General features: G+C 47.2%; 12 protein-coding genes across 12 annotated transcripts, besides 4 other annotated features; 6 read left to right on the top strand and 6 right to left on the bottom strand.

Moving 5' to 3' along the window:
* Positions 1 to 371: 371 nt before the first annotated feature.
* On the top strand, positions 372 to 2568 carry FPSE_06852 (uncharacterized protein; the record flags this gene model as incomplete). Its single annotated transcript, XM_009259970.1, has 6 exons — positions 372 to 381; positions 434 to 807; positions 882 to 1129; positions 1181 to 1329; positions 1391 to 1725; positions 1774 to 2568. The coding sequence occupies 6 exons, from the start codon at positions 372 to 374 to the stop codon at positions 2566 to 2568; spliced, it is 1911 nt and encodes a 636-aa protein (XP_009258245.1).
* Positions 2569 to 3612: 1044 nt separating this feature from the next.
* Positions 3613 to 3637: a microsatellite.
* An 849-nt stretch (positions 3638 to 4486) lies between these two features.
* Positions 4487 to 5251, top strand: FPSE_06851 (uncharacterized protein; the record flags this gene model as incomplete). The annotated part of the gene is made up of 1 exon (XM_009259969.1): positions 4487 to 5251. The coding sequence occupies one exon, from the start codon at positions 4487 to 4489 to the stop codon at positions 5249 to 5251; it is 765 nt and encodes a 254-aa protein (XP_009258244.1).
* Positions 5252 to 5475: 224 nt separating this feature from the next.
* FPSE_06850 (uncharacterized protein) lies at positions 5476 to 6280 on the bottom strand (the record flags this gene model as incomplete). The annotated part of the gene is made up of 3 exons (XM_009259968.1): positions 5476 to 5659; positions 5711 to 5993; positions 6043 to 6280. 3 exons carry the CDS (start codon positions 6278 to 6280, stop codon positions 5476 to 5478), a joined length of 705 nt encoding a protein of 234 aa, XP_009258243.1.
* A 409-nt stretch (positions 6281 to 6689) lies between these two features.
* Positions 6690 to 8215, top strand: FPSE_06849 (uncharacterized protein; the record flags this gene model as incomplete). The annotated part of the gene is made up of 4 exons (XM_009259967.1): positions 6690 to 7014; positions 7068 to 7354; positions 7404 to 7522; positions 7576 to 8215. 4 exons carry the CDS (start codon positions 6690 to 6692, stop codon positions 8213 to 8215), a joined length of 1371 nt encoding a protein of 456 aa, XP_009258242.1.
* A 64-nt stretch (positions 8216 to 8279) lies between these two features.
* On the bottom strand, positions 8280 to 9471 carry FPSE_06848 (uncharacterized protein; the record flags this gene model as incomplete). Its single annotated transcript, XM_009259966.1, has 2 exons — positions 8280 to 8921; positions 8971 to 9471. 2 exons carry the CDS (start codon positions 9469 to 9471, stop codon positions 8280 to 8282), a joined length of 1143 nt encoding a protein of 380 aa, XP_009258241.1.
* Positions 9472 to 10320: 849 nt separating this feature from the next.
* Positions 10321 to 11884, bottom strand: FPSE_06847 (uncharacterized protein; the record flags this gene model as incomplete). The annotated part of the gene is made up of 3 exons (XM_009259965.1): positions 10321 to 11400; positions 11450 to 11547; positions 11599 to 11884. 3 exons carry the CDS (start codon positions 11882 to 11884, stop codon positions 10321 to 10323), a joined length of 1464 nt encoding a protein of 487 aa, XP_009258240.1.
* Positions 11885 to 11919: 35 nt separating this feature from the next.
* Positions 11920 to 11940: a microsatellite.
* Positions 11941 to 16096: 4156 nt separating this feature from the next.
* FPSE_06846 (uncharacterized protein) lies at positions 16097 to 17007 on the bottom strand (the record flags this gene model as incomplete). Its single annotated transcript, XM_009259964.1, has 2 exons — positions 16097 to 16375; positions 16426 to 17007. 2 exons carry the CDS (start codon positions 17005 to 17007, stop codon positions 16097 to 16099), a joined length of 861 nt encoding a protein of 286 aa, XP_009258239.1.
* A 2386-nt stretch (positions 17008 to 19393) lies between these two features.
* Positions 19394 to 20795, top strand: FPSE_06845 (uncharacterized protein; the record flags this gene model as incomplete). Its single annotated transcript, XM_009259963.1, has 3 exons — positions 19394 to 19894; positions 19954 to 20585; positions 20642 to 20795. 3 exons carry the CDS (start codon positions 19394 to 19396, stop codon positions 20793 to 20795), a joined length of 1287 nt encoding a protein of 428 aa, XP_009258238.1.
* Positions 20796 to 21039: 244 nt separating this feature from the next.
* Positions 21040 to 21562, bottom strand: FPSE_06844 (uncharacterized protein; the record flags this gene model as incomplete). The annotated part of the gene is made up of 4 exons (XM_009259962.1): positions 21040 to 21099; positions 21149 to 21196; positions 21250 to 21451; positions 21519 to 21562. 4 exons carry the CDS (start codon positions 21560 to 21562, stop codon positions 21040 to 21042), a joined length of 354 nt encoding a protein of 117 aa, XP_009258237.1.
* Positions 21563 to 22386: 824 nt separating this feature from the next.
* On the top strand, positions 22387 to 23236 carry FPSE_06843 (uncharacterized protein; the record flags this gene model as incomplete). The annotated part of the gene is made up of 2 exons (XM_009259961.1): positions 22387 to 22534; positions 22587 to 23236. 2 exons carry the CDS (start codon positions 22387 to 22389, stop codon positions 23234 to 23236), a joined length of 798 nt encoding a protein of 265 aa, XP_009258236.1.
* A 679-nt stretch (positions 23237 to 23915) lies between these two features.
* Positions 23916 to 23954: a repeat region.
* A 47-nt stretch (positions 23955 to 24001) lies between these two features.
* Positions 24002 to 24824, top strand: FPSE_06842 (uncharacterized protein; the record flags this gene model as incomplete). The annotated part of the gene is made up of 3 exons (XM_009259960.1): positions 24002 to 24323; positions 24373 to 24474; positions 24523 to 24824. The coding sequence occupies 3 exons, from the start codon at positions 24002 to 24004 to the stop codon at positions 24822 to 24824; spliced, it is 726 nt and encodes a 241-aa protein (XP_009258235.1).
* A 1382-nt stretch (positions 24825 to 26206) lies between these two features.
* Positions 26207 to 26857, bottom strand: FPSE_06841 (uncharacterized protein; the record flags this gene model as incomplete). The annotated part of the gene is made up of 1 exon (XM_009259959.1): positions 26207 to 26857. One exon carries the CDS (start codon positions 26855 to 26857, stop codon positions 26207 to 26209), a length of 651 nt encoding a protein of 216 aa, XP_009258234.1.
* Positions 26858 to 27412: 555 nt separating this feature from the next.
* Positions 27413 to 27512: a repeat region.

Here is a 27512-nt window from a genome sequence, read left to right as displayed (position 1 = left end):
GTAGTGGTAAAAATATGGCTTCTGACGTTTGAGACATTGCGATAAATAACCCAACGGTCTAGTCCAGATTGCATAGACTGGATTACTAATTTCGTCTCTTATGCTCCCAAACACGAAAATTCCCACCCCATCGAGGACAACTAATGTGACACAGCAGTGAGGGATGTATCCTTCCATTGGGCCAAGCTGAGGGGTATGTTACAACCCTGCCGGACAGAACTTACAATTTTACACCGCAGCTGATCCCACTTCCCCTCGTGGCATCCGGAACCCGAAATGACATGTTTCAACCCAATACTCTTGGTATAAATATGTGAAAAGAATCATTACCTTTTTACTTACATGGAACAGCCAAGCTAAAAACATCAACTATGACACTCGGTGAGGAATATCCAACGCAGTCTCCAATACTTCCAAAGCTGATCCATTTAAGACCACAAGCCGGATGATGTCGACAGCGATGCAGGAGATCTGCGCACACTATTTGATGAGCATCCCATCCCAGTCATATCTCCAAAGACAGTTAGCCTGATCTCTTTCAAAACACATGACGAACTCGAGCAAGCCTCTATTGTCGTAGATGCATTCAACGTTGCCTTGGCCAACAATGATGCTATCGCTCTTCAGACGTGTTTCTTCCCCGCACAAGGTTACTGGAAGGACTCGTTGGCTTTAACATACCATCTGCGTACCTTTCGCCGTCCAAAAGTCATTGCCAAGAGTCTTCTTGAAACAAAAGAGGCTAGGAGATGCAAAGAAGCTTGGAAGTTGGAGGGAGCTGTGTTTGTCCCTGCGACACCTGTTCTTGTATGTGGCACATTTACAGGGTATCTTAAGGTCTGCGGTGACCAAACTGACTTTAAGTTTTCTTTTCCGTTCAGCAATTCATCGACGTGTCCCTTTCTTTCAGAACTGAGTCGCCTGCAGCTTCTTGTAGCGCAAGAGTCCTTCTTCTCCCTACCGAAAATAACAATGGAGAAATCGAATGGAAGATATGGATTCTAAGTACAAACTTGGAGAACCTTGATATCCACCCAGAAGACACTTTGCTTCTGCAGAACCCTAGCCGTAGCCTTGATGGCATGAAAACAATTGAGACGGGTGTATTTATAATTGGTGGTGGAAATAGGTAAATTCCCATTCAACATTTGCTGCAGTCCAGTTAATGACGCAAATCTAGCGCCGCTGCCCTCTCAGCCCGTCTCAAAGCCTTTGGCGTTGAGAGTATCATGGCAGAGCGGAATGCCAACATTGGGGATAATTGGGCTTTGCGATATGACTGCATGAAGTTTCATGTTCCGACTTCATTTGCCGAAATGCCTTATATGAGTACGTATAGGCTGCGTGTCTTCGCAAACAGAAAGCAAAATAACTAACACTAGCTTACAAGATTATCAAGACGAGTTCCAAGGAGATCATCTCCTCAGTAAAGACGAATTGGCTGATCACTTGCGACGCTTTGTGTCTCGTTTCAATCTCAACATCATCACTTCTGCCAAGATACAGTCAACCACTTACAACAAGCCGAGCAAGAAATGGAAGATCAATGTCGAAACACCTACCAAGATTATTACTGTAACCGCAAAGCATGTGGTTCAGGCCACTGGCATTGGATCGCAAAAGCCACATGTTCCCATAATAGCGAACGCACATGACTACAAAGGCATCGCCATCCATTCTTCTGATTATAGGAATGGTCAACTCTTGGCAAACCAGGGTGTCAAGGTGAGCCGCGACTTATTGTTTGCACACAACTCTTCTGACATGTGACAGTCCGTTCTTATCATAGGCTCAGCAAATACAGCCTTTGATATCTTGGAAGATTGCCATGCCGCCGAACTCGAAGCAACAATGATTGTTCGATCTCCAACCTACGTCGTCCCGTTGGAGTACATAAAAAACAAAAGAAGTCTCGGTGCCTACGACTTTGGTGTCGCAGCCGCTGATAGGATGTTCCTCACACTACCGACAGAGATAAGTGGTCAATTGGCCCGCAATCTCTTTCGTATGCTAGCATCACAAGAACCAGACCGCTACGCTGCGCTACAAAAAGCAGGTTTTCCTGTTCTTGATAGCGCTGAACCTCGGCAAGCGCTGCACTCTAACCTGGTTGAGAGAGCGGGTGGACATTATGTTGACACTGGCGGAACTGAGTTACTGGCACAGGGTAGGGCTGGCGTCAAAGCAGGAGTTGAGCCCGTTGCTTTTACAGGGACAGGTTTGATATTTTCAGATGGAAGCACAACTGATGCAGATGCTGTGATATGGTGTACGGGGTACGCTGACCATGATGTTCGTAACATGGCAGTCGAGATTCTCAGAGGTGATGAGGGAGTTCATGATGACAGCACACTGGGCCCTCAGGAGATTGCGGCTCGTGTCGATGCAACATGGGGTGTGGACTCAGAGGGTGAAATTCGGGGCATGTGGAAACGTCATCCACGTCTTGAGAATTACTGGATCATGGGTGGATTCACACAGCAGCACAGATGGTATTCGCGTGTTTTGGCGTTGCAAATCAAGGCAGCACTTGAAGGTATCTTGCCCGAGGCTTACCGTGAGAGTTGACCAAGAACTTGGAGTTGGGTTATGAGCTACTGAAAAACTCTTTTTTGATCGTCGATTGAGTTTATTAGTTGATCGGTTGTGATATGATAACGATTGCCTAGCTTCTTATGATCATCGATGCACTAAAAAAACACGCGACAATGTTACATCGAATTTCGGCGAGAGGACGGGCTTATTTAAGTATTTTAGCAGCACAACATTGAAGAACAGGTTGTCACGATAGGTAGTGGACAACAGGCAAGCTCTAGGGTATAAGAATAAATGAGCCAAGATTGTAGTCTATCAGTACTTTGATCCAGATGCATCCTTTGTTGAGAATTTTGAAGATATCGAGAAGACTAGGGCTCCGGCTTACAGTTTTTAAAACAAAAAAAACAAAAAGTTGTCTATCAGTACAGACCGACGTGCTGATTCTATTTCTATTGTCTCAGGTAACTGATTATGTTACCACCTTTGGAGCTTATCTCTGAGAAAGTAACCGTGCGACAATAATAAAAGGAGGCCTACTCAGACCGTGTACAAAGACAAGTATCCGCGTATACAATATCATCCTCGACGGCTAGTTCCGTTGTTGACATGCTCCAAAAGTGTCCCTGTTTCAGCATTCACCTGACTCGATCGTATTTTTTAATGACAGGGGACAATTCTGGTCCACTATCGAGTTGAATTGCCGGGTTTGACTGTCACTGACCCCAGACTTTGATTATTGACAGACCAGAACGCATAAAATGACCAGATTATAGAGTGGGACAGGAGACAAGGAAACACTGTTTGATTGCCTGTTTTACGGTTTCCGATTACCTGGGTACAGGGCAGGGATGCAAAAGTCGGGATGAACCAAGACGCCGAGCATCCGTCGACTTGGCTCCGATTATTAGTGCAGATATTTTAATATTTGGACTGTCTTTTATTTGAAAGATCTGTGATCTTACCCTAGAATGTTATCTCATGTCATTGGTTGTACAAAGTTCTCATAACTACTAGACAAACGTCAACTGTGCTTGTCTCTGTTTCAGTTGACATGCCCCTAAGTCAAGTCAGTGCACACGACACGACACGACACGACACGCTACGCTATGGCACCTGTAATCCACTACTGCTATGACATTCTGAAGCCAAGCAAACCAAGCTTTAACGAGCCACAAAAGTCTGTCACTGTCAATCAAGCTTCTTTTTAACAGTAAATGACGAGAATAAAAAGCAGACTTCGATCAGGGAGGAAAAGACACGAAAACATGGTAAGAGGAGGGGAATATCCACTCAATGATTCCACCTCATTTCCGCAAGCGACTGGGGCTAGACTTAGCTTCTCCAGCCCTGTCCTTCAGACTTGAAGTCTAGATCCATAATCAATCAGCGGGTTATTGCGACTGTGTACCTTGTACTGTATTTTTGTGAATCTTGCTCTGTTGTACGCTTCAAAAGTCAGTACCAAGACCTCACAGTATTGCTCTAGATGTTGTTTTGACGATCATACCGGAAAATAACACACGGTTACATTTTCAACCCTGATGATCAAAAAGGGACAATCGTTTCAAGTTCCGTATAATCACAAAAGGTAGGCGGACCTAACACAAACGCATTCTAGATTCGGCTCTGTCGACTATTATTCCGCCAATCGTAACTCAACCCCCGTTGACAACACCCTTGTATATGATCTGAAACACCACCTAACTAGGATCTAGGTGGGATGTAATCCATCGCAAGAGAGGAGACTCAATGGTCCAAGGCTACATCGATTCTTTCTTATATAAAGTCAAAAGCATCTCTGTTCTCCAGTCTCTTCTCTCCTCAGTTCCAACTCATCTTTCAATTATCCAACTACTTACAATCTTTTAACCCTGGTGGTTTATACTCTCTTTTCACAACAAACAAACAAACCTCAACACTTCTTTCTACAACAACCAACATCGTCAAAATGAAGTTCTCCATCGTCTTCGCCGGCCTCTTCGCCTCCACCGCCATCGCCACTCCCCAGGGCAATGTCACCCCCAACACCATGGGCGCCCTCGAGAAGCGCGCTTCTTTCCCCATCCCCGCCTCCAAGGGCTCTGTCACCTACAAGAAGGTCGAGTACATCTCCGGCACCTTTGACGGTGGCATGAAGACCTACGGCCGTGGCGTCAAGTGCACTGGTCAGGCTGAGGGTGGCGACAGCGACGCCGTCTTCATCCTCAAGAACGGTGCCACCCTCAAGAACGCCATCATCGGCGCTGACCAGATTGAGGGTGTTCACTGTGAGGGTTCTTGCACCATCGAGAACGTCTGGTGGAAGAAGGTCTGCGAGGACGCTCTCTCCCTCAAGGGTGACGGCAACGCTCTCATCAAGGGCGGTGGTGCCACCGGTGCCGCTGACAAGGTCATCCAGCACAACGGTCTCGGCACAGTCACCATCGATGGCTTCACCGTTGTCGACTTCGGTAAGCTTTACCGATCTTGCGGTAACTGCAAGAAGATGGGCACCCGCAACGTTGTCGTCAAGAACGTCAAGGCCTACAACGGAAAGGTCCTCACTGGCATCAACTCCAACAAGGGTGATATCTCCACCATCACTGGTACTTGCGCTTCTTCCGTCAAGGAGATCTGCGTTGAGTTCCAGGGTACCACCCCCGGCAACGAGCCCAAGAAGATTGGCTCTGGTCCCAGCAAGGCTTGCAAGTACTCTTCTGTCAACTCTTGCTAAGCGCTTCGCTACAGATTTGTAGACTGGACGCTCAGGGTAGTGACTGGTCTATGAAAGGAATTGAGAGGGTTAATCAAGGTGCTTGAAGTACCTGTTTGTGAATATTGAGGAAGTTACCAATTGTATTTTCCTGTATATATATAAATTCTGCTTAATACATACTTTGGACAAGTAACATACTTTATCTCCAACTCGTCGTGATGCATATCAAACATTTATCCATCCTAGGTCGGTCTTTCAGCCTTAGGTGCAGGTAGCTTTCTATATCCAAGACCCGAGACAAACGTCTGATACCACTCTCGCGGTTCATCCTCAGCCAGCTCAAGGTAGAACTGAGCGTGTCCTTCTGCCGATACGCCATTCCACATAGGTGCACCATCTTCGAGCCTCTCATCAGCGTAGTAAAACCTATCGCTAGAATTAGCACTAGTCTGATCGTGATCCAGTTCGAAGGCTTACCTATAACCCTTGTTCTTGTAGCTTTTGGAAGCTATCTCAATCAAATGCGCCGAAGCCGTCTTGCCGACACTCAATGTCATGATGATTTGAAGAGGTGTGACATTTGCGCAGTTGCCGGTGAGGATGAATGTGGGCTTGCTTGAAGCAGGAAGGTCGGCCCAGCCTTTCACAGCTTCTTGGGCTGCTGCGTAGACGCTGACAATGTTGACAACGGCGTGGCTCTGGAAAGTTTCCAACGGGACCTGAAAGATGTCATCCGCGTCGTTGAATTGACTAGCAGAGGCTATTCCAAGTTAATGATGCTGCATCAAATGTTGGGACCGACGACTGACTGTTGTAAACAACGACGGTAGGAATTCCAAATTCACTCTTAGTTTTGGCAAAAGCATTTACTACAGAGCTAGGGTCATTGCATTCTGTGGGAATGTGCAGCTCGGTTTCCGTCGAAGTCTCGGGGTTTTGAGATCGTGAAGCGAGAGCAACTTTGTGTCCTTTTGCTAGAAAGGCTTTGGCTACGCTGACTCCGACGTTGGAGCCAGCACCAATGATGAGGACGACAGGGGAAGCCATTTCAAGTTGTCAAGATAAGGAGAATACTTGTGCAAGCGACAGTATTGAGCTGGGATTGTGGGACGTTTTATCTCTCAAGACCTTGGGACGTCGTCGTATTTGTAATCGAACAATATCAGTGGTGGCGCAAAGACTAGCGGACTTAAACAACCTTAATCCTGGATTTAACAAATCGTGTAAAGAGGGGAAATAAGATCCCGAGCGCCTCCCGTGCAGATACGGAGAAGAAAGCCATCAGGCTGTAATGGATAATCGTTCTGCATTTCCTTGTTCAGTCATGGGTGGTAAGACTGAGACCACTTTCCACCAAACAGTACAGGTTAGCGTCGCTTACTTGCATGGGCTTAGCGTCAGTTCTCCTCTCGATAATGCAGCCAGCACGTAACCTGCATCTTAACTCCATGCCACGATGGAACCTACATCATATCATGCCACGGCATGTGTTAACTGTCGCAGACGCGGTCGAAAATGTGACAGGACGTTACCAGAATGCCTCAGCTGCGAGAAACGAGGTACAGCCTGCGAAGGCTATGTCACGAAATGGCCAGGCGTAGCGGCGCGTGGTAAACTGGCCGGAAGGTCTATCCCTGTGGCTGATGGTTCAGTAATCATTGCAGGGGCTCACTCGAAGGCACGACAGAGACAACTGAATCGAGATGCATGCACGACACCGACATCATCTTTTACTGTCAACCCTGTCCCCTCCGATGAGGTGGACAAATTCATTCAATATTGTACTTTTTCTAATCTCTCTTACTTGTCTTGTTTACTGATGTCAGCTATACAGACATCGCAGACCTCAGTACTATTTTCTTCCTTGGAAATGGACCGAGCGAAAACCCCATGTTTCACTATGTCCTCCCTCTGGTAGACAGCGTGCCTCCGATCCGCTTTGCTCTTGCTGGATCTGCATCGTGCCACATCGCAGCCAAGACTTCAGACGAACTACTGGAGCGGAAGAGTTTACGGTTACGCCTTCATGCTACACATTTGTTACGAGAGATGCTCCAGAGTCCAAACGCTGCAACAGACCAGACCATATTAGCGAGTATACTGATGCTCGCACAGCTTGATGTAAGAAGAACCTTTGATATTTCTACGAGGCGTTTCTAATTGGGGATAGATGTGTTCGGGGGATTGCGTCGAGTTTCAAACTCACTTGAAAGCTGCTGTTGCTGTGATACGCAACCCTGGATATGATGGATCAGCCAACAAATATTATTTTGAGCAGCGTCTTGCATGGTAAGCTACAATGTAGCTACAGAAGGAATGACTTCATTAACCTTCGATTACAGGCTTGATGTTATGAGCTCCACCACCTCTCAGAGCTCACCAAATCTAACAATGGCAGAGGTGAGGGTAACAATCGGTCGCTTCACAAGTAACGGTCAAAGGCAATGGAGTTACAATGTGTTTCCATGCCCAATTGATTTGTTTGAGATCATCATCGAGGCTACCTTTCTGTTCAAAGCTCCCAATCTCGATTTGGAACAAGTGAAGTCGCAGGTCGAAGACTTGGAGAGAAGAGTGCACGATTGGAAGTGTCCCACCATGTCAGGTCCACGAAAACACATGGTTGAGATATGGAGGCTAGGTATATCAGCTTACCTCCATCGACTGTTCCCTGACATGACTCACCGTGAGTTGGAGGAACCCCTGTCGGATCAAGTACTGGGTCTAGCAGAACATATTTCTCCGGCATCATCGTGGAGTTACGCTTTGCTATGGCCCATTTTCCAAGCCGTCGTCACATTCGGTGATAACGCTGAGAAGGAAAAGGATCGGATCAGAAGTCGCCTTCGAATTGCACTCAAAACTATTGGATGTCGGCATCATAGCAACGCTCTTGAGACATTGGAGATTGTCTGGGCACGAAGTCAAGAGTTTGATCATTTTACTATCAGTATCCCTGGCCGTACAATCATGCTAGTGTAGCTAATACAATGAAGAGAAAGAAGAACCTAATAGTACTTCAGTCCCGAAACCATTAACTCCACTATCACTTCGAGTGCTTGGCCAATACCTCATCAAGCTCTTGTCTGATCTCATCTTTTACTTTCTCATCCGCCCAGCACATATCAACAGAATGACTCGTCAATCTCACCATATCCTCATCGCTGAAATCGCACATCTTCTTGACCAGAAGCAGATCGTGCAAGATCCAGCAATCCTCCATATACGCCGGGTCATCGCTCCCAATGGAGAGCGGAATTCCAGCATCGAACAAAGTTCGGATTCTCGGGAAGATCTCGTCGACAGGCTCATGACGAAGATATCCCCAAGGTGTGATCGTCATACCGATACCTCGTTCTTTGATGACACGAATGAGCTCTGGGTCTTGCGCTGCGTTGAGACCATGGTCAATACGGTCTGCGCCAGTGGAACTAATGTCAGATGCGACTTGACGGATGTTCTGGTGGGTGTCTTTCTGTCCCACATCGCAGTGTGCTGTGATGCGGAAGCCATCTTTTCTAGCCCTGTTGTAGACTTCTGCAAACATGAGAGGAGGTCTGTCGTTTTCATCAGAGTCAAGGCCAATACCGACAACCATGTCCTTATACGGTAGAACAGATTCATATGTCTCCATGGCTGATTTGACTGATTCGTCACGAAGAAAGCACATGATCCATTTCGATTTGAGCTAAGATACTGTTAGCGTGTATTTTTAACAGTCAATCTATGTTACTCACATTCAAGCGCGCCTCGGCTTCCTTCTGAGCTCTGCGAAACCCATTCATAATGGTGTGAAACGCAACACCGCGTCTTGTGTGTCCCTGCGGATCGAAGAAAGGTTCACAGTACTTAACATTCATCGCAGCAGCGCGCTCGAAGTAATTCATCGCGAGATCGTAGAAGTCTTGCTCTGTCACGAGTACTTCAAAGCCCCCATAGTAAGCCTCAAAGAAAGTAAAGCTTTCCTCGGTGTTATCGATGCGATGTCCTGGTCGTGGTTGGATAATAGTATATGACTCTCTAAGCTGCTCGAGGCTGCGGTACACAGTTCCAGTGCGCTCAAGCTTGAGGGTCTGGTTGTTTCTCTTGGCAAGTTCCCATCGTAGCTCGGGAGTCAAGGTGCCTTCGATGTGGACGTGGAGTTCTACTTTAGGAATATCCAGTATGAACTTGTCATCAGCATCTAGCAGCTCTTGCCGAAGAGACAGGCGCTCATCGAGGGTCATGGCAAACTCCATGGTGCTGGTGTGTTTAAGTTTTGGAAGAATTTGTACGAGTTAGGAAGTGAAAAGAAGTGCTGTGTATGAAAAGAGAAATAAGCAAGAATGTGCAGCAGTTTCGTGAGAATTTATATTTGAGATTTCATGGTTAAAGAATTGTTCATGTCAGTGGGTGTGGGAGTCTAGTCCAAGATAGGCTGCTATCTCAGTCAGTGACTCTCACGATGAGACACATACAGGGATCATGGAGCTAGACCAAAATAGGTTGCTATTTCAGTCGTACGGATACAAGATGACAGACCTGCATCGAAACTCACATGTGATGATCCTCATGACCGAACAGAGAATCGTGACTCATTCATCCAGGTAAGTCCGTTAATGCCAAATTTTATATACAGTATAGGAGTCGGTGACGTCCGATCGGCATTTTGGGATCTTACATCAGAGATATCGCGACTGTAGGTTGGTAGAGTTGTGGGTCTGTCCGAGTGCCTCATCAGCTTTTACTTACAGGGACGACTAAACTCTAGGGTGATTCAACGGCATGACACCATCATTCAATTTCAAGTTATATCACAGTTACTGTAAGCTCTTTGGGTTATTATGAACTTGGACTGACAGAGTGCTAAAATGGATAAACTATAATGAAGCCTCGATAATGAAAGCAGAAGATCAGCCAGTACTGCACATCATGGCACAGACATCAACTTGGTAAAGGAACAGCATGTGAATCAAACAGTCTCATATTCCTGAAAGACAAAGTATTGACGTATCTACTGTCTATAAATCCAGAATCTATACTCATAAAACCTCAATCCTAACTCATTTCACTTCCACAAACTATTCATCTCAAAGATCTTTCCCATCTTAGTAGACGTAGTAGACCATGGTCTCGTTCTCCTGGGCACGAAGCTTGCGGTTTCGGCGCATGAGAAGGAACTTGGCCAACCATGCAAGCGCAGCAGTACCAATACTGAAACCAGCGCTGCTTCCCATGGCAATAGCATAACGAGGAGCGTCGGTCTTGGGCCACAAGTAAGGAGTCCAGATGAAGCTGACGTTCATAATCATGGTAACCATGCTGATAGCAACGGCCTTCTTCTCCTTTGTCTGACCACAGACAGAACCGCACCAACCAAGGATAAGACTGTTGACGGCATAGGTACCGATGGTGAAGATGACCATGCAGACGTAGCGGCCTGCTGTGTTCATGGTGGCAGCAGCGGCAGCGAAACCGACGACGGCGACAGCCTTGGAAGCGGTGATGTGCCAGGTTCGCTCATTGTAGCGACCGGACATCCAGGAGACGAGGATAGTGCTTGCGCCAGCGATGAGGTAAGGAGGGCAAGTAAGGACGAGAGTAATAGTTCGGTCAAAGCCGAGAGTCTCGACAACAGTTGGGAAGAAGTTCTTGAAACCGTTGGCAGCCAAGTGGAGATGAGCCATAGCACAGAAGATCCAAACAAGAGGGTCCTTAGCAGCCTGCTTCAAACCCTCCATGGTGCTGGTCTCACCCTTGTTCCCGACAGTATCGAGTTCCATACGGTTATAAGCCAACTGTCGCTCCTCCTCAGTCAACCATCTGGTAGTAAGAGGGAAATCGGGAAGGATGAAGTATCCGACAACAGCGATGACAAAAGTGACGGCACCTTGGAGGATGAAGAGCCACTTCCAGCCAGCAATACCAGCGACATCATCAAGACCGTGGAAGATACCAGCGGCGATGAGACCAGCAAAGGCAGTTGCGAGAATGTTTCCGGTGTAGAGGATGGCGATTCGTGTTGCGACTTCCTTTCGTGTGTAGAAGATGGAGAGGAGGTAGACGGCACCGGGGTAATAAGGAGCTTCGGTGAGACCGAGGAAGAAGCGGGTGAGGAGGAGACCCTTGTAGTCTTTGGCGACGGCGGTGAGAGCGCTGACTACAGCCCAGAGCATCATCATGACACCCTTGAAGATGTTAGTGTGAGTTTCGACGGAACCAGGAAGAGGAACGTACCATGTAGCGACTGGGGCGAGTTCGGGTGAGGAACATGTTGGAGGGAATCTGTCCCAAGATGTAACCAACAAAGAGGATAGAAACACAAGTTTGGTACTCTAAATCGGTGTCAGCACTGATTGATAATAGTCTTTAAGTTAGGAACTTACCAGTTCCTTGAAGGTTGAGATCTTCTTCGAGATCGTTCAATCGAGCCAAAGCAATGGCATTTCGATCAAGATAGTTGAGCCAGTACATGCTCCAAAGCATGGGCATCATCCATCGATCAAGCTTCTTGACCAATGCGATTTCCTTGGGGTCTGTCTTCTCATGGGCACCAGAGTAATCTGTCTTCTCATACGTGGGAACAGGCTTCTCTGGATGCTCATCTTGAAAGATATGAGGCTCGGCATCTCTTTTGATGTCGGCCTTTTCATCACGGTTGTTCTGAGCCATGATGGCGAAGAGCTAGAATAGCTACAAGACTGAGAAGATGAGATGAGATGAGATGAAGAAGAGGTAGGAGGGTAGTCAAAGCGATCGACTGCCTTGAGGAGAACGATTCTTGAAAGGGGGTACGGGAGGAGTGTTATATAGATATGGGGAGGCATGAGGGATATGGGGTAAAATCTGGGGATAGGGCTCATGGTACAGACGATCTCCCCCATCACCCAAGGCTCCGTCTCTCCCCGCAATGCGGGGTGCATTACCTGAGACGGAGAGAGATGTAAGGGAGTGGCAACGGTAATGGGACAGTAGTGGTAGCAGTAGTGGACAATGCCGGGGACAAGATCTGGGTACAACTAAGCTACGAGATTAGGTTGGTCTAGAACCCAACGTGTCAAGTGGCTGGAACCGTGTGAATATGGATACGCCAAGCCAGTTTGGGGTAGCAACGATAAATAATCTGGGTCTTATTCAAAGTTTGCTTCGTCTGAGTTGCTACTCTATGCAAGGATGAAGCTATACCCAACGGTCTGTGGATGGGCCGTCTGTTGGTCTTTGCTTTACCAGCTACTCCATCGTGTGAGCAAGTATGTGACGCTAGAAAATGAATCCCACGTCGCCAAGGTATAGGCCATGCAGCTTGCATGGTTGACGGGCGTTGACAGGTTGAAGCGTTTGCGAGTATCAAGCCACAAGCTCTACGAGGAGGCTTCTTTCCTTCCAGAAGGTTATCGTTGAGTGTCAGCGGCGCTTTGCTTGTTAGTGTCTGATTGGATCAACATCCCGAAGGCACAGCCCGCAAGGGAGACACAAGATGGTGTCGTAAAGATGTGCCTTGAAGTACGACAGTGTAAATAAACTATGTTGGAACGTGATAACAGCCGCTGTTAACGCGTCTCACGGCCTGTGCTCGACAACGGCGACAGTTCCTAAACAGGGTTTTGCGGCCGCTCGGTATCAGACACTAACCTGAAATGGGAAGGAGTTTAAGCTTAAACGATTAAGGTTGTGGAGAAGAGGAGACTCGCAAGCAGTTGAGTTTGTGAGAGGAGAGAACTGGCTCCAGAAGTGATCCCCGAGTGGCTGATCTTTCCCCGCGTTGTGGGAGACCATCCGAGAACCAGCCGTTTTAAACGTGAGATTTTGTGATAGTCTGTTGTGAACTTGTTGGCTGCATGATTCATTTGGTGTTGTGCCAAGATGAACCAGTCTCCGCATCCTTTGGTTGACAATCCTTTGGTCTTTGTCGTGGTGAGCGACTCCGCAGACCAAGACTCTCCCCTCTCTTGGCTTTTCTCCTCATTATTGGGATCAATTTTAATAGCTTGGCCGATGGACTCGAAATACGAAAGTTTGAACACTGACGAATACTCAATTGGCCGACAAGCAAGGACATTGCACGGTTGCATTACAGATTATACGCTTCAACGGTTCAACTCAATCTCTTCGACGAGCAAGGCAAGGATCTCCCCTGCCCTCTTGTGTCATGAATACCACCCTAGCCTAACGCTCGGGAAAAGTAGCTACACTCAGAGTTGGGGTCGTTGCATCATTCCAACATAGCTTGCATCAATTATTACTCTTGGCAAGTCTAGAACCGTTCCGAGGAATCCCGTGAACACAAGTGATGGCGCTTGTACCGTAGCATTTCGACGCGGGGGAAGAGTCAAGGATCTTGAGTCAGTGCGTGGTAAGCGCTGAAGTGAGGAGCTGGGCTGTCCGGACTGTTTGGCTTGACTCCGATACTTGGTGGTCCACTAAGGCTGCGCTATTATGGCCATTTTAGCTTTGGGGTAGAGTGGCTTAGCCCCCCACGGGGTGATCAGTAACTTTGCTAGTTAAAGTTAGTCGTGCTACAGTAGTCCAGTCTTAGGTCAAAGCAGATCAGGTACTAAAGAAGCACGAGGGATTTCTAGAAGCCTGACTACTGGTTTATTGCACAGCTCATTCGTTCTCTCTTTCGAACAGGTTGCATCCAATTGGTAGTAAAGACATTCCAGCACACCTGGACTGCCCATGTCGACCAACGTGAGCTAGCAAGCTGCCCTTTTGGAGAACTAGCCATTACCGTGGCTTTTGAGGGGCAAATTGCCAAGTTTCTCACCCAGTTTCCCCGACTTTCCCTCTAGACAACGTGAGATGAAGCCTGTGCACAACACGCATGTGAGGAATATCGACCACATTTTGCTCTTGCGACTGAGTCCCTCCATCTATAAGGCCAAGCTAGAAAAGAGACCCATTGAAACCAATGCCAGGAATCATAGACCGCTCCAAATACTGCAGTAGTGTCTGACAGATCTGCACCAACCGCATGTGTCGAATCCGGAGCATTGCATTCTCATCCTATCCAGTCTCCAAATGCATTGTGACGTTGTCCCACAATATTGCGTCAAACTTAATGTTTTTCGGGGGTAATATTCAGTAGCGCAACGCCAAGACAAGGTGAACCATCCAACATCAGTCACTTTCCCAACCTCTGAGTCGCTGGCTCACCTTGTTCCATGTTCCAACTAAGCTAGGGGCACTCCAAGTTCCAGACCATTCCCCTCTTTCCTCCACAGGCTTGCTAGTTGTCTCACCGTGAGAATCGGAGCCTTTTACCTATTTCTCTAAGTCAGGTCAAGCACGGACTGTCGGTTTAACTTTTGTCTCCAAGCGAAGGATTTCGGCAACGCACCAAATTGGCTTAGTTTGGCCTGCGCAACAGCTGTTGGTTGATGAGGGTTTGCATTGAATATTCGGGATCATACGGGTACGCTTTATCTTGGCGTCGTTTGCTGATACTTTGCTTTGTCCATGGATCGTACATACAGTGTAACGCTACGGGGATACGCATTTCCGAAGCTGGATTAGATGATAACCCGGAACATCTTTGGAATGTTCTGATGAGGCTTTGTATGTGGTGGATCGAGATGTAATAGGCTCACTATTGCAACAGCCATCCTACCATTCGCTGGTAAAGAAAGAGCTAATGCGAGGATCACATAGCTTTAAGATCGGACGGATTCGGAATCATGAGGACGACTGAGAGATTAAGATGAGATGCTGTATCGTTGGCTGTAGGTTATGAAGAGACGATTATCTATCCACACGCACATAGGCTAAAGAAGCAAGATAAGCGGAATCCGGGGTCGAAATCCACATTCCTATCCTTTCCGACCGTGCTACCTGCGGTATTGTTCAAGATGATATTATTAAATGTAATTCGTCATCGCTTACTCTCTAATCCCCCGTCAAAAACCTCAAGATAATCTTTCGGACCGTGTTTCCGAGATCTATAGCGACGGAAGCAAGAACGAGGTTGCCAAACATAGCGATCGAAATAAACACCAGGGACAAGGGAACCTCTCTGTTGTACCGTAATCCAGGTGCATTTAAACGAGAGGCTTGCCTGAAGAACCATAATCTTCTGTACCATACTCATCACAGCTTCCTTCCTTGCACATTCAAAATGGACTACAGTGTAACATGGCTACACACCTTGAAGTCTAACCTTCAGCCCCAACCATCTCGACTTGCTTCGAACCTTCACATGCGTCCAAGTGTGATGACATGGGGTTCGCCTCCTGGGGGGTGTCCTGAGATATGTTCCAGTAACCCATTGGTCACTCCAAGGTGCCTCGATCGATGTCATACTCACAAGGTCGATATGCAGCAACTTGATAGGGTACTCAACCAACAGGCCTCGTATGTGTTTGAACACTAGAGCGCAGTGCCAACCTCTTACCGCATGATGTATGGTGTAGAGGCCATTTTATGGGCGTCTGGCCAGTGATCTTGTAAATCCTAAACGTCACTTAGGTAGTCAATAGTCTGGGAAGCTTGAAAGTAGTTCTTTCAATTCCAGGGCTATGGAGATGCCGACCCAGCTGAGGGCCGTGATGATCAGACCGCTCGGAATGTCCAGATCGAGACCGTCAACATGATATACCCTGCCCCATTGGACAGTCTAGGTCTCATTGTCACATCGCATGATCACAGTGATGGCGAGGGGGTCTTAATTGAAGTATCTCTTTTTCAGTAGCCATTGAGAGCTTTGTAACCATACTCAGGGGGCGATGAGCTTGTCTGCTTCGAGGTTGCCACGCCCACGACATGTTCCTTGAGAGAGTATAGGTGTGGTAGCAACGTCCCCCCTTTCCTTCGATCTTCAGCCCATCTACCACCCCCAAACAATCTTGTGGTGGTACTGCATCCATCCACACCTTGGTACAAGTGTACCTAAGGGTACTTCTCACGCGCATACGCGATGGCGTTGACAAAGTTCGGTCCCGAAGTAAAGATACTGCCAATCTTTCTGTGATAGCCACTCAAGACGCCGTAGAACCAGGCCCCTCCATTATCCATATTGTACAGAGGTCCACCAGACTGACCACCGTCGACATCCGTATCAGTCGCAATTTGAAGTGCCTGGTCGCAGACATTGCAAGCGGTGACTTTGATGTGGTCTTGGCGTAGGCGCTGTATTTTCTTGTCGATCAAGGGGTACCCGGCATGTTTCTGTATCTGTGGTCAGTACATAGAAGTTACACGTGACTACAAGTACATACGTAGATTGGCTTGTTCCTTTTCTTGCAATTGAACGACTTGGCTCCAAAGTACCCATCCTTCTCAAACACGGGCTTGTCAAAGATCAAAATGGCAAAGTCATCAGTTTCACGACAAATCTCTTGTTCTGGAATAACGATGATAACATCAGTCGCGTGCGACACACGGTCTTTTCCGTACTTGATCTTTGCAGGTACGATCTCTTTGGGAACGCAGTGTCGGGCTGTCATGAGATGTCGACGCCCTACTACCGTACCCGTGCACACCTTTCTTCCGAAGCGTATCTCCTTGATGATATTGAAGGGATATTCCTGGCTCTTCCATTCCTTTCTGCTGTCTTCTCCGACGAGGAAATCGGCACGTGGTTTAAGAGGTCGGGCGTAAGGGACGGGTTTTCCGCCGTAATCGGCGAGGAAATTCGATGATATCTGGTGGACTCTTGGTATTGGACCTTTGCCGCCTTTTGTATTTTGGCATTTCGCCTTTTTGCAAGTCTCTTTCTGGCATTGTTGTGCAGGGTTCGCGGTCGCCAACTGGCTAAGAGCCAGGATGGCGATGAGGAAGAATGACTTGAGGAGAACCATGATGCAAAGATGATGTGAAGAATAAGGATGACCATAAAGCGGGGATTTATTGAGATGGATAACATTTGGAACTTTATACAGGGCATTTGAACACGTTGCTGATATCGTATGGTCCCTACGGTGCTGCGCGTTGAGTTGCAGTTTCGTTTGAGAAGACAATTGGGTAATTGCAAAAGCCACGGTATTGTAGAAGTTTGTTTGGCTATGCCGTTCAATTTTGCAGCCCTCATTGACTCTGAGAATAATTTAAGGAGGATCATTAAGTTAAACCCCATGGTAGTCGGAGCCTATAGCCAATACTTGTTGTCCTCATTATCAAGGTTTCTTTCCTTATCAAATACATATAGTTTAATACGCCACGGTAGTTGTGAGAAGGGTAAAAAATAAGTTGGTTGGGATTGTTGGCCCTGTAACTTTATACTATAAATCTTGTCACAAGCTTGGCCCACAGAGTAGCGTCAATGGATATCCTCAGCATGGATAGCATTTCACGGATAATACTAATTTTCTCTTATGAAATAGGCTTTTTTCCCAATTACAGAAATTTAATCACTTTCTCACGGCACGATTGTAGCTTAAAGCATCGATATTTCCATTATACCTGGGCCATGTGGCCGCGCAGGCGTATCTCTATGTTCCAAACGGACTACAACATGATCCGTTCGGCAGCTGTGGCTGTATCATCTAACGCCTATGATGAAATTACCCCTTCCATTTGTAGCTGTACCTCTAGAGTAGAGGTACCTGACAGGGGAGAGGTTGAAACTACCATCAGTGTCGGGTCCTGTCTCATTGCTTCATCTCCGCCAATTCTACCTTCCGCCGCCAGCAATTCGCTCCATCCTTGTGCCTCCCAACCACTGGGCCCGAAAATCCGATCCAATGCACTCTTTAATGCGTCCGCGTTGGTGATAAGACGCTTCTCCACTCTGTGTATGTGTGATCCGTAAGTCTGTCCTGAAGTGTTCGAGGATGAACCAGCCGCCATGGTGACTTTTGTTTGTAGTTGTTTTGTATTTGTATTTATCGTGAATCAACGTTCGTGAACTTGCTTGTTGGTGAAGCTATCTTGTCTGCTGTTGTGGAAGTCAGTAGTCCCCTTCATTGCTAGATATACCACGATGGCAGGTCCTTAGTGTTGTGAATGTGCGCTTGATAGATACTTATTCACCACGCTGAAAATTAGTAGTAAGCAGATCAGTGTCATGGAAGAACAGTGACATAATACTGCTCCGTGAGGGTTACTCTGCTGATTAGCTGCAATAAGTCAGTAACAAATATATTCTAAATAGTTCGTCAACTCTTTATCACACAGTTGCTACCACTGTCTTATGCTGATCACGAATACATGTAACAAATGCTACCGTTGATTCTCAGTCACTGGAAGTTGTATTCCCCTTGTAGCTTATCTTTCACTCACAGCAGGTATTACTGTCTCGTGAAGCACAAGACTTCCGTTCAACAGACCACCCGTCTTGCATATATGGTCTGATGGCTGCCCATAACTCTCAATTACCCCATCATCACACTATGAGGCAACGTGAGCACAAGTAATGGTCAAATTGCCATGATACATCAAAGTTTCGTAAGGTGCAGACGATATACTTAGACTTCTAAAGATAATTGCACTCCATTGTTAAATCCCTTAACGATTAATTCGTTTCCTGCTCTCTCGGACAATCCACAGCTGCCGGACCGATGAGCCAGTTAACGTGAGATACCGTAGACACAAATATCTGTCTTAGGATGAGACGTAAAAATATATTATGAACTTTTGACAATGACCCAACAGTGCCATCACAAACGACCCAATTCGTTGTCTTCTAGCACCTGGAGGTATGAATTATAATTTCCACCTTTACAGTCGCACCCAAGCCAGCAGTGGCAAGCATATTCGGAACTTGATACCCGGAAACGAATTTCTGTCGCTTTGAGAACGCGGTCGAACGGAGCTCAAGGCAACTTTGTTGGATAAGGACAGTCTATCCATGAAGCCAGCAGTAACTAGTTCTAGGTATCTGGTTATCTGATCTGCATTGTCTGGATAATAATCATCCGGAGGCTACCACCTCTATAGGAATAGCTTGTCCCTCGTACTCCCCGCATGTAAGCTTACTTATCGATTATACACCAATTAAATCACACACTTTCCGACAATTACATCGGTCGTTATGTCTCAATTGGTAGGCGTTTTCCTTGACTCTCCGTTGTTTCTATCAGGTTGACATTGAGGGGGAAATCTGGCTCTTTGGACACCTATTTAAACCTGGTGCAATCCACGACAATCGATTTTTCGCTCTGACCAGCTTACAGCACTGATTTATCCTCAATTACCCCGCATTCACTTCTCATTTCATCTTGCACAACGTTTGGTTATTGTTTGAACATGGCCAATTTCTCCCTAAGCGATGCACAGCGGCAACTGGCCCAAGATGCGTCTGCATTCGCTCGCAAGGAACTCAGTCCAGCACGAGACAAGTACAAGAGTCTCTCTACTCAACGAGACCGATTCCTGGCAATAAAGCCGTTCTATGAAGCCACTGTCCAGGCAGGCTACCTAAAAGCCTTCGTTCCAACTACAGATGGAGGCACTGGTGGATCTTTTCTTGACATGTCTTTGATCGTGGAAGAGTTCTATACTGTTGACTCCAGTGTGAATGTGGCCCTAGTTGGCACTGCCTTGGGCTTGATGCCCTTGATTCTTGGTGGCAGCGAGGAGCAGAAGAAGCGCTTCCTCAAGCCTTTTATCAGCGGCAACGGTGATTATATCGCTAGTCTTGCCCATTCGGAGCCTGGTGGCACTGCCAACTATCTGGAAAAGGGAGGGCAAGGCTTTGGTGTCACAGCAAAGAAAGAAGGAGACTACTACATCGTGGACGGCGAAAAGGTATGACCCCATGCGCGTTATTTCACTACCTATCAAGGTTTCTGACATTATTTCTCTAGCTGTGGACAACTAATAGCGGCGGGTGGGATCACAAAGGCGCTGAGCTAACTTGTCTCTGCGTCCGCTACTCCGAAGACGGAGGTCCCGAAAAGGCGGAAAATAACCCCAGGGACAATATCATGATCCTTCTCGTTACGAGGGACATAATTGCCCAGAATGATCCCGAGGCTTACACCATACTCGACGAGCCCGAGCTAATGGGCCATACCGGCGCTAGTGGTCCGCACACAAGGTACACTAACTTCCGGGTTCCAGCAGATCATCTTCTTTGCGCAAAGGGCGATGCGACAGTTTCTATCATCGAGATGGCATTTAGCTTCACTGCAGCACTAGTCGGAGCCATGGCCTGTGGTATCATGCGCACAGCCTTTGAAGCAGCCCTCAAGTTTGCTAAAGAGGATAATCGAGGCGGCAGTGTTCCCATCATCCAGAGGCAGAGTGTCGCAGATCTTCTCATCAACTGCAAGATCAAAGCTGACACGTCGCGACTGCTTGTTCGCAACGCCTTGGATGCTTTCGATAAAGGAAGAGGCGATGCCACTAGCAGACTGGAGGCGTGTCTACAAGCAAAGATCTACAGTGGGGAGGCAGCAGTACAGGCTGTATGGGAGGTTATGCAGGCAGTGGGAATGTAAGTCTTTGCTTACAATGATGATTGACTTGTATGCTGACATGATGACTTACTAGGAGATCATATCTGGAAGAAACTGGATTTGGACGCCTCCTCAATGACGCTACTGTCTTGTCTCTATTCGATGGAGGCAACGTGGGTGTAAGGAGGAGACAGTACGAAAGGCTTCTGCAATCTCCCGACTACTCAGGATGGAACGTTAGCTTCTAATTCTAAAATACGCTATGTTCGTGTAGTGTCGGTTTAAACCGGCAGCCCTATGTTAGCTCCGCTGTCATTTATATTTAAACTTCAAGGGGTGGGTGACACTACGTCACGCTACTACACTCTCAACAGCATAATCGCAACCTTGTATTTAATCTCTTATGTAATCGCTCAACCTCATCCTTCTCGTACAGCAGAATAGTATTACCAACAGGTTGCCCTGTCACAAACACATGCTCCGCTTCTTAAACTAGCCGGAGTCGGCTTCAGATCCCTGAGCACCACACAGCTCCGTACAGTAGTACTCCATCTGTAATACTATGTTAGAGCGTTGTCTTTATGAAGTATCGGAATCTTACCTCGTCACCGCCAATGTGACCAGCGGGAGAGTTGCAAATAGTACCATCCTAATGAAAGTGTCAGTTAAAGTGTTATTCATGTCAGAGGCCAGTCAACTAACAAATTTGCAATCAGGGCAAGTGTTCCACCACTCGCTTCCCTTGTTTCGTGCCGCGTAAAAGTCGCAAGCACATTTAGTAGCACCGGGGAGGACCTCATAGGTGGTCTTCCAGTTGTAGCTGACGCTCCAGCCACTACCGCCAGATGGGGCTGAGATTCTGTTGGAGACACATGCCGCAGCCTTATGGGTGGCGGCTTGAACACTACAGAGTGAAGATGTTAGTTTCTTGCTATCAGTCGCCAGTGTTAACTGTGTTGTCCAATACGCACCCAGAGATAGCCATGAGGGCGAAGGTGAAGATGGAAAGTTGCATGATGGATGTAGTGTAGAAAATAGGTGGTTAATTTGGTAAGAGTGAGTTGGATGATGGTGCTTCTTACGCAGATTTGTGAAGCTCTTTATAGAGATCATCGTCATGTTCTTGTTCTCTTGCCATAACGTCGGCCCGACAACTACGGCAACTGTATGCCGTGATGATGCGAGAAGTGAGGCTTTTTGGGATGATCGGAACCTCCAAATGAGGCGGTCTATCGGCAGTGGTAAATTCCCACCTATTGAACATGCTTCATCTCGTATTTGACAGGTTTTCCAAAACAACGGACGAAGCTTATGCTAAGTGGCTTGAACTCTTTCAAGTCATTCGTATCCTCGTTGTAAGTGAACGATAAACGATCATCCCATTTATTTGATTAGGCGGTCCAATACCGCAATAGCATTGCTGTCATCGTGGACGTTGGACCCAGCGAAGTGGTCCAAACTTTACTTGAGATCTGCATGAAATTAAGTGTCAACGGTTAAGCGCGGAGCTTAGTATCCACCCCTTGAACTCTACTAAGATAGGGATGAACATGGAACGTGACTCGATATCGTCCGGGGTCATGATTGTGGCTTGGGGTAGTTGTTCCAAAACCCTGAAAGTTGGGGTAAACGTGGATTTCGGTATATTCGACGTTGAAGATGAAGAAATTCTGTAAGAGACAAAGACATCAAGGATGAACCATCGCAGGTTGTGTAGAGCATAAATAGTCAGTTGTCTCCCGCTCTCTTCATCATCCATCAGCTCAGCCATCGCAACTTTTACATCAACATCAAATTCCACTTCTCCATTCTCATTCTACCATCAAGAATCACTTCAAAATGCAATACTCTACTCTCATTTTTGCTCTCCTTGCTTCCGTCGCTAGCGCGATCCCTCTGGAAGAAAACCCATTCCCTGGTGCCAAGGAGTACACTCCCGGCCAGCACGTAGAGAATGGCGATGTCATTGTCCCCGTGAAGGGCACCGGTAAGCTTTGCCTCTCAGGATTGCTGTGTGATCAATACTAACATCATCTCAGCCTATGTGGTCAAGGAAGATGTCTATCTTGCCAAGCTCAAGGCCCAGGGCATCAAGATTGGTGCTCCCAAGCTTGACCCAAAATGGGTCCGTCGCAATGTCGATGTCACCAACCTTCCCAAGCGTGATGAAGCCGCCATCGAGCATGAGAAGCGTGACAACTGCGATGGTACACACTACATTGTTACCGACAACACTGTGACCTTTGTCGATTGGGACGTGCAGATGTCCCCAGTCGTCTGCGCCGTTGGCGACATGGACATCAGTGTCTCGTCAGGCTACAATGTCGCCAACTCGGTCGGAGGCAGCGCAAGCACTGATCTCACTTTCATTGCGGATCGCGTTGGTGCTAGCTTCGGCGTCGACTACAGCAAGACATGGACGACTTTGACCTCAGTTGTCACAAAGGGCACCATCAAAGATGGTAACTGCGGTGTCATGATCACCAAGCCTCTCACCACCCGTCGATCCGGCCGCCAGTTCAACGGCTGCATTGGCTCCGGCACTGAGGTTGGTACTTGGTATGCTGATAGCCACGAAGAGGGAAGCTACAACGGTATCACCTGGATTGAAGGTGCCATCTCGGTGTGCTCCAAGCCGGGAAACAACCCTCCCATGTCGCGCTGCAACGGACAAGGCAACTTCCGTTAAGAGTTGGCCTAAAAACCATCTTTAAGCTTTTTGATTCATTCTATGTATTGGGAGGGGTATGATAAATGTCAATGATCATGATGCTGCAATAGTCAAGATTTCGGGCTTGGAATGGGCTTGTAGGTTTCTACGAGATTCCGGTTTTGGGCCTTCCAGATGTACCTTTCAACTTATTTTATAATAAAACTTACATTAAATTCATACCGTTGCATATTGAACAATGTGCGTTGGAGTCATGATAGTTGACAATAGGTAGTCTTTACTGCTACGGTAACATTGGGGTTCAAATACTACGATGGGGAAATCGAGAGCTATCCGCGTATAGAATATGGGGTAACATTGCCCAATGCCACCTCGGGATATTGAGTGATCGGCGGCTCACGGCGTGGAAGCGAAATTAGCCTGTCATTCGATGTTGTTCGTCAAGATTAAGTCCCCATGATTAGTTGTCTTAACCTAAAGCTTAAATAAATGTGAACTTTCTTCACTGTCGTCAACCACAGGGTAGGGCACAAATCCTCTGCATGACAGAGTCGCTAGGCCGTAGTACATACGGCGATGAAAATATTTTCCCGCTGATTCAGCGGGTTACCCTGCGACAGTGGAAATGAATCACGGCGGTCCCGCATTCTCCAGGTGAAATGTTTTGTTGGACCTCGATATCTCATAAAGCCTGTGGTTTTTTCCTTCTTTTTTCCTTCTCTTTCTTTCTTTGTTTTCCTGCTCTTAATATTATCTTCTGTTTAAACTCGTCGTCCCTGTACCATGTTTCGTACATCGCCTCTCTTCCGCCAACGGTTACTACTAGCCGCTAAAGCAGTTGCTGGAGTATCCATCACTGGCGCCGGAACATTCCACATTGTGACGCGGAAATGCTATTTCGAGCCTTTTGGACTTGAGAATGGGCAGTCACTATTCAAGCAACCTCTACTCAAGCAAATTAACCCTTGGAACAAACCGGGATCTTCCGACTCTTGTGTCAGAGAAGTGCCTTTTGACAAACTGGACAAAGCACTTATCGAAGATGCCAAGAATGGAGGTACCAAGTTGGTTGAGAGATTCATTGCAGGAATTTGGGGTGGCTTCGGTAGGATATGGAAAACCAGCATGCCGGATACAATACTGACAGTAAACAGGGTACGGGATCCAAAGAAGGATCATGGCTCTCTTCAAGGACGATCTCAACAAGCACGATTTATGGACCAAGAAGGAACTTTTAGAGTCTACATATGAACCAGGTATACCTCAAACACTCATGGCCATTACCTTGTACTAACAATTTATAGGCACATACTTCACAAATCACTTCCTGGTTCTATCAAAAACCCCAACATGCATCACAATGAGAGGATGTTTCGATCCCCACCAGTCGCCTCCTTCTCCAATGGACATTGATAATATGGTCGAGGTACGCGCCGAGTTGGATGAGGCGAAGCAGGTCGCAATCCTCAAGCTTCGAGTTATCACCTTTGATGGAAGGAAGGAGGCAAATGATAAGGAAGATCCATTCGGTGGGGTGGGAGGCTGGCTTCATAGGCGATATTCAACTTTGCTGGTCGAGTCTGGGGCTAGAAACTGCACAAATTGAGCAGTACACAGGAGATCTGATACTTCCTGCAAGATTGAAAGAGATTTAAATTGGTTTTGCAGTTACCTGGACCAAACAACGCGCAAGGTTTGAATGTATGGAACATAATACTAGAGCAATCCAACTGCATTATCTAAGGCTAGAAAGTCGTCAAGTACGATGGGGTTCAGGTTACCTGGGGACATTCTCACGGACAATGTATGCGAGCCTGGAGTTGTGGGCAGTAACAACACCGGGAAGGAACAAATGTGATTAGGGGCAAGAGGCTACGAGACGAAATGGAAGCAGGAACAAAACACAGGCAGGGGCCAAGAGCTACTACAACAACATCATCGGAATCCTTGGACGTTTCTCACTTCTGCATCAGCGGTTCCTCCATTCTCATCTACTCAACTGCACCCATCATGGACAAGGATCTCGGAACTCATCTCGACGAGCTCGTAAGGTTTTTATCCACTTTGATACTCATACTATGGCTGATTTTCCAATAGGTCATGGAAGAGGCTGATCAACCTCGTCGTCCCAAGCTCGGGCTTTTACAAGCCCAAGTTGCCGTTATAGATCAGATCGAAGAGGTCAAGACCGCCATCAAGAATCGCCTGGAACATATCGCACAACTGTTCACGAATATAGACGAAGACACGAGGGAAACTGAAGAAGAGCTACAGAAAACCATGGCTGTTGCCAATGCTCACTCCGCCGCGGTCGGTCGCTTGACAGACTATCATCAGAAGAATTCAAAACACGTGGATGACTGCCAACGGATGTTTGAATCCGTCGTTCCAAGCAACCTCCAGCACATTCACAAAGAATACACAGCCGTGGCGAAAGACATGATCGAACAGAATAAGGAACAAAGGAGCAAGGAACGCGAAGTGTCCGAAAGCCTTACTAAATCCATCAAGGAACTCAGGATCAAGGCCGATCTGGTGGCACAGCACAAGTCGGGAATTTGTGCGACAGAGAAGGAGTTCTGGGACAAGGTTCTGCACCTGGTGAATCAGAGTCCTGAGCATGGTGAGCCGCTGGGGGGCATACTTGACGAGACAATGGAAACAAAGATCTGAGACTCTGGGGCTATGAATGTCAGAGAAGTGAGAGGGTGACGGAAACCAAGAGTAATTGTTAGAGGCGACGAAAGAGTCACGGATTACCAACACGTTCATCATTAGCATAAGGCATTCAGATGAGCAGCAACATCGCCAACGGCTTAGTTTATCAATACATACACTGGCTTTCAGCTATTACAGGACGGACTGATACCGGTAAAAATGCAAAATATATAATAGCAGGGATTTACTAGTCGTTACTAATCTAACTACTAATCCGCCGGTTAATAGCTTAACTATAGGACCATTGAATCTAACCAGTTTTTGAGAGCATCAAGATCCAATAGCTATCCAAGATATTTGACAAGAATGCATCTTGGTGTTCGCCCAACTGTCGGCGTGAGCAGTAAACCCTGTCGCGTCTACCGCTGTCGCGTACACCTTAACCCTGAAATTCGCATCTTTGGACACGTCCGCCGCTGATATACTGACGCTAACAGTTGGGGCTGTCTTGAAATCCTTTGAGAAGCTCACACGTCCTTTTGTATGGACCTGAGGGTTCTCCCATGATCGGACCTTAATCGTACTCCATGTCCCACTATCGATCACAACTGGTGATGGCTTTTGTTCCTGGGAGAGTTCGTCGACTCTTCGTGATAAAGCAGCTAGCTGAGACTTGAGCTTAGTGATGACTTCATCCCTTTCGGTAGAACGTTCGGCATGAATAGTAGACGCATCACTCGTTCCCGAACTCGAGCCTCCCCCTCCAGTATTGTAGACGTTGACTGTCAAATGTGGGCGGAACTGGAATCGCTTTGTCGGTGTAAAATCGGAAGAGCTGGGTGTATCGCAACCCTCGGTGGAATCGTTCGCTAGATACTCAGAGGGTAAAAAATCGTGTGACCCAACAGAGACGTGGTCGAAGTTCTCTGAAGGATCTGCGGACGCCGCGCCCTGTGAGGGCTGTGATGGAGGACTCGGCATTTGTCCCGGCCGATGGTAAAGCAATGCAATGTGTAGTTAGGTCGTTCTGTTGTTGTTAGCAAGGGTCCTCCAGCTTGGAACTTTCTCGTGTATGGGCTCACATATGGGTCGATACTTTATTGAAAGAAAAAGCTTGCTTGATCTATGTAGCCTGTCTAGGAAAGAGAGGCCTTCTTCATGGCAGTTCCTGATGGTAGCAAGCAAGGAGGGCATTTCGAATGCAGGCCAGGGCGGGGTAGTAAGACATGACAAACGACGTGCGCACTAGAAATCACGGGCCTGGTAGGCCTCCCGCATGATTGTCGTGACAAACGGCTGTGCTAAAATTGCCAAAAACAAGGGCCTTAACGTAGGTAACAGTGGACTCAAGCTATGGAATTGCGACTTGTCGAATTTTGAGCTTGATTTCGACGACACATTCCATTTGCCGATTACAGTATCCGCCGCTTATACTGTAGGTGGGATAGGAAGCTAGACGTTGAAATAAAAGCTCGTTGTTTTCATCTCGATGTGGATCCTCGGCGGCCACCAGGCAGCTGAGACCGACAAAAATGCAAAACATACAACAGCGGGGATTCGCTGGTCGTCACCGACCCAACTACTAATCCGCCGGTTAGTGGCTTGACTATGGGAGAGCGGACGGGATCCCGTATTT

The sequence above is a fragment of the Fusarium pseudograminearum genome, chromosome 1, assembly GCF_000303195.2.
Source record: "Fusarium pseudograminearum CS3096 chromosome 1, whole genome shotgun sequence".
NCBI classification, from domain to species: Eukaryota; Fungi; Ascomycota; class Sordariomycetes; order Hypocreales; family Nectriaceae; genus Fusarium; species Fusarium pseudograminearum.
This window is presented reverse-complemented; position numbering and strand designations above follow the sequence as displayed.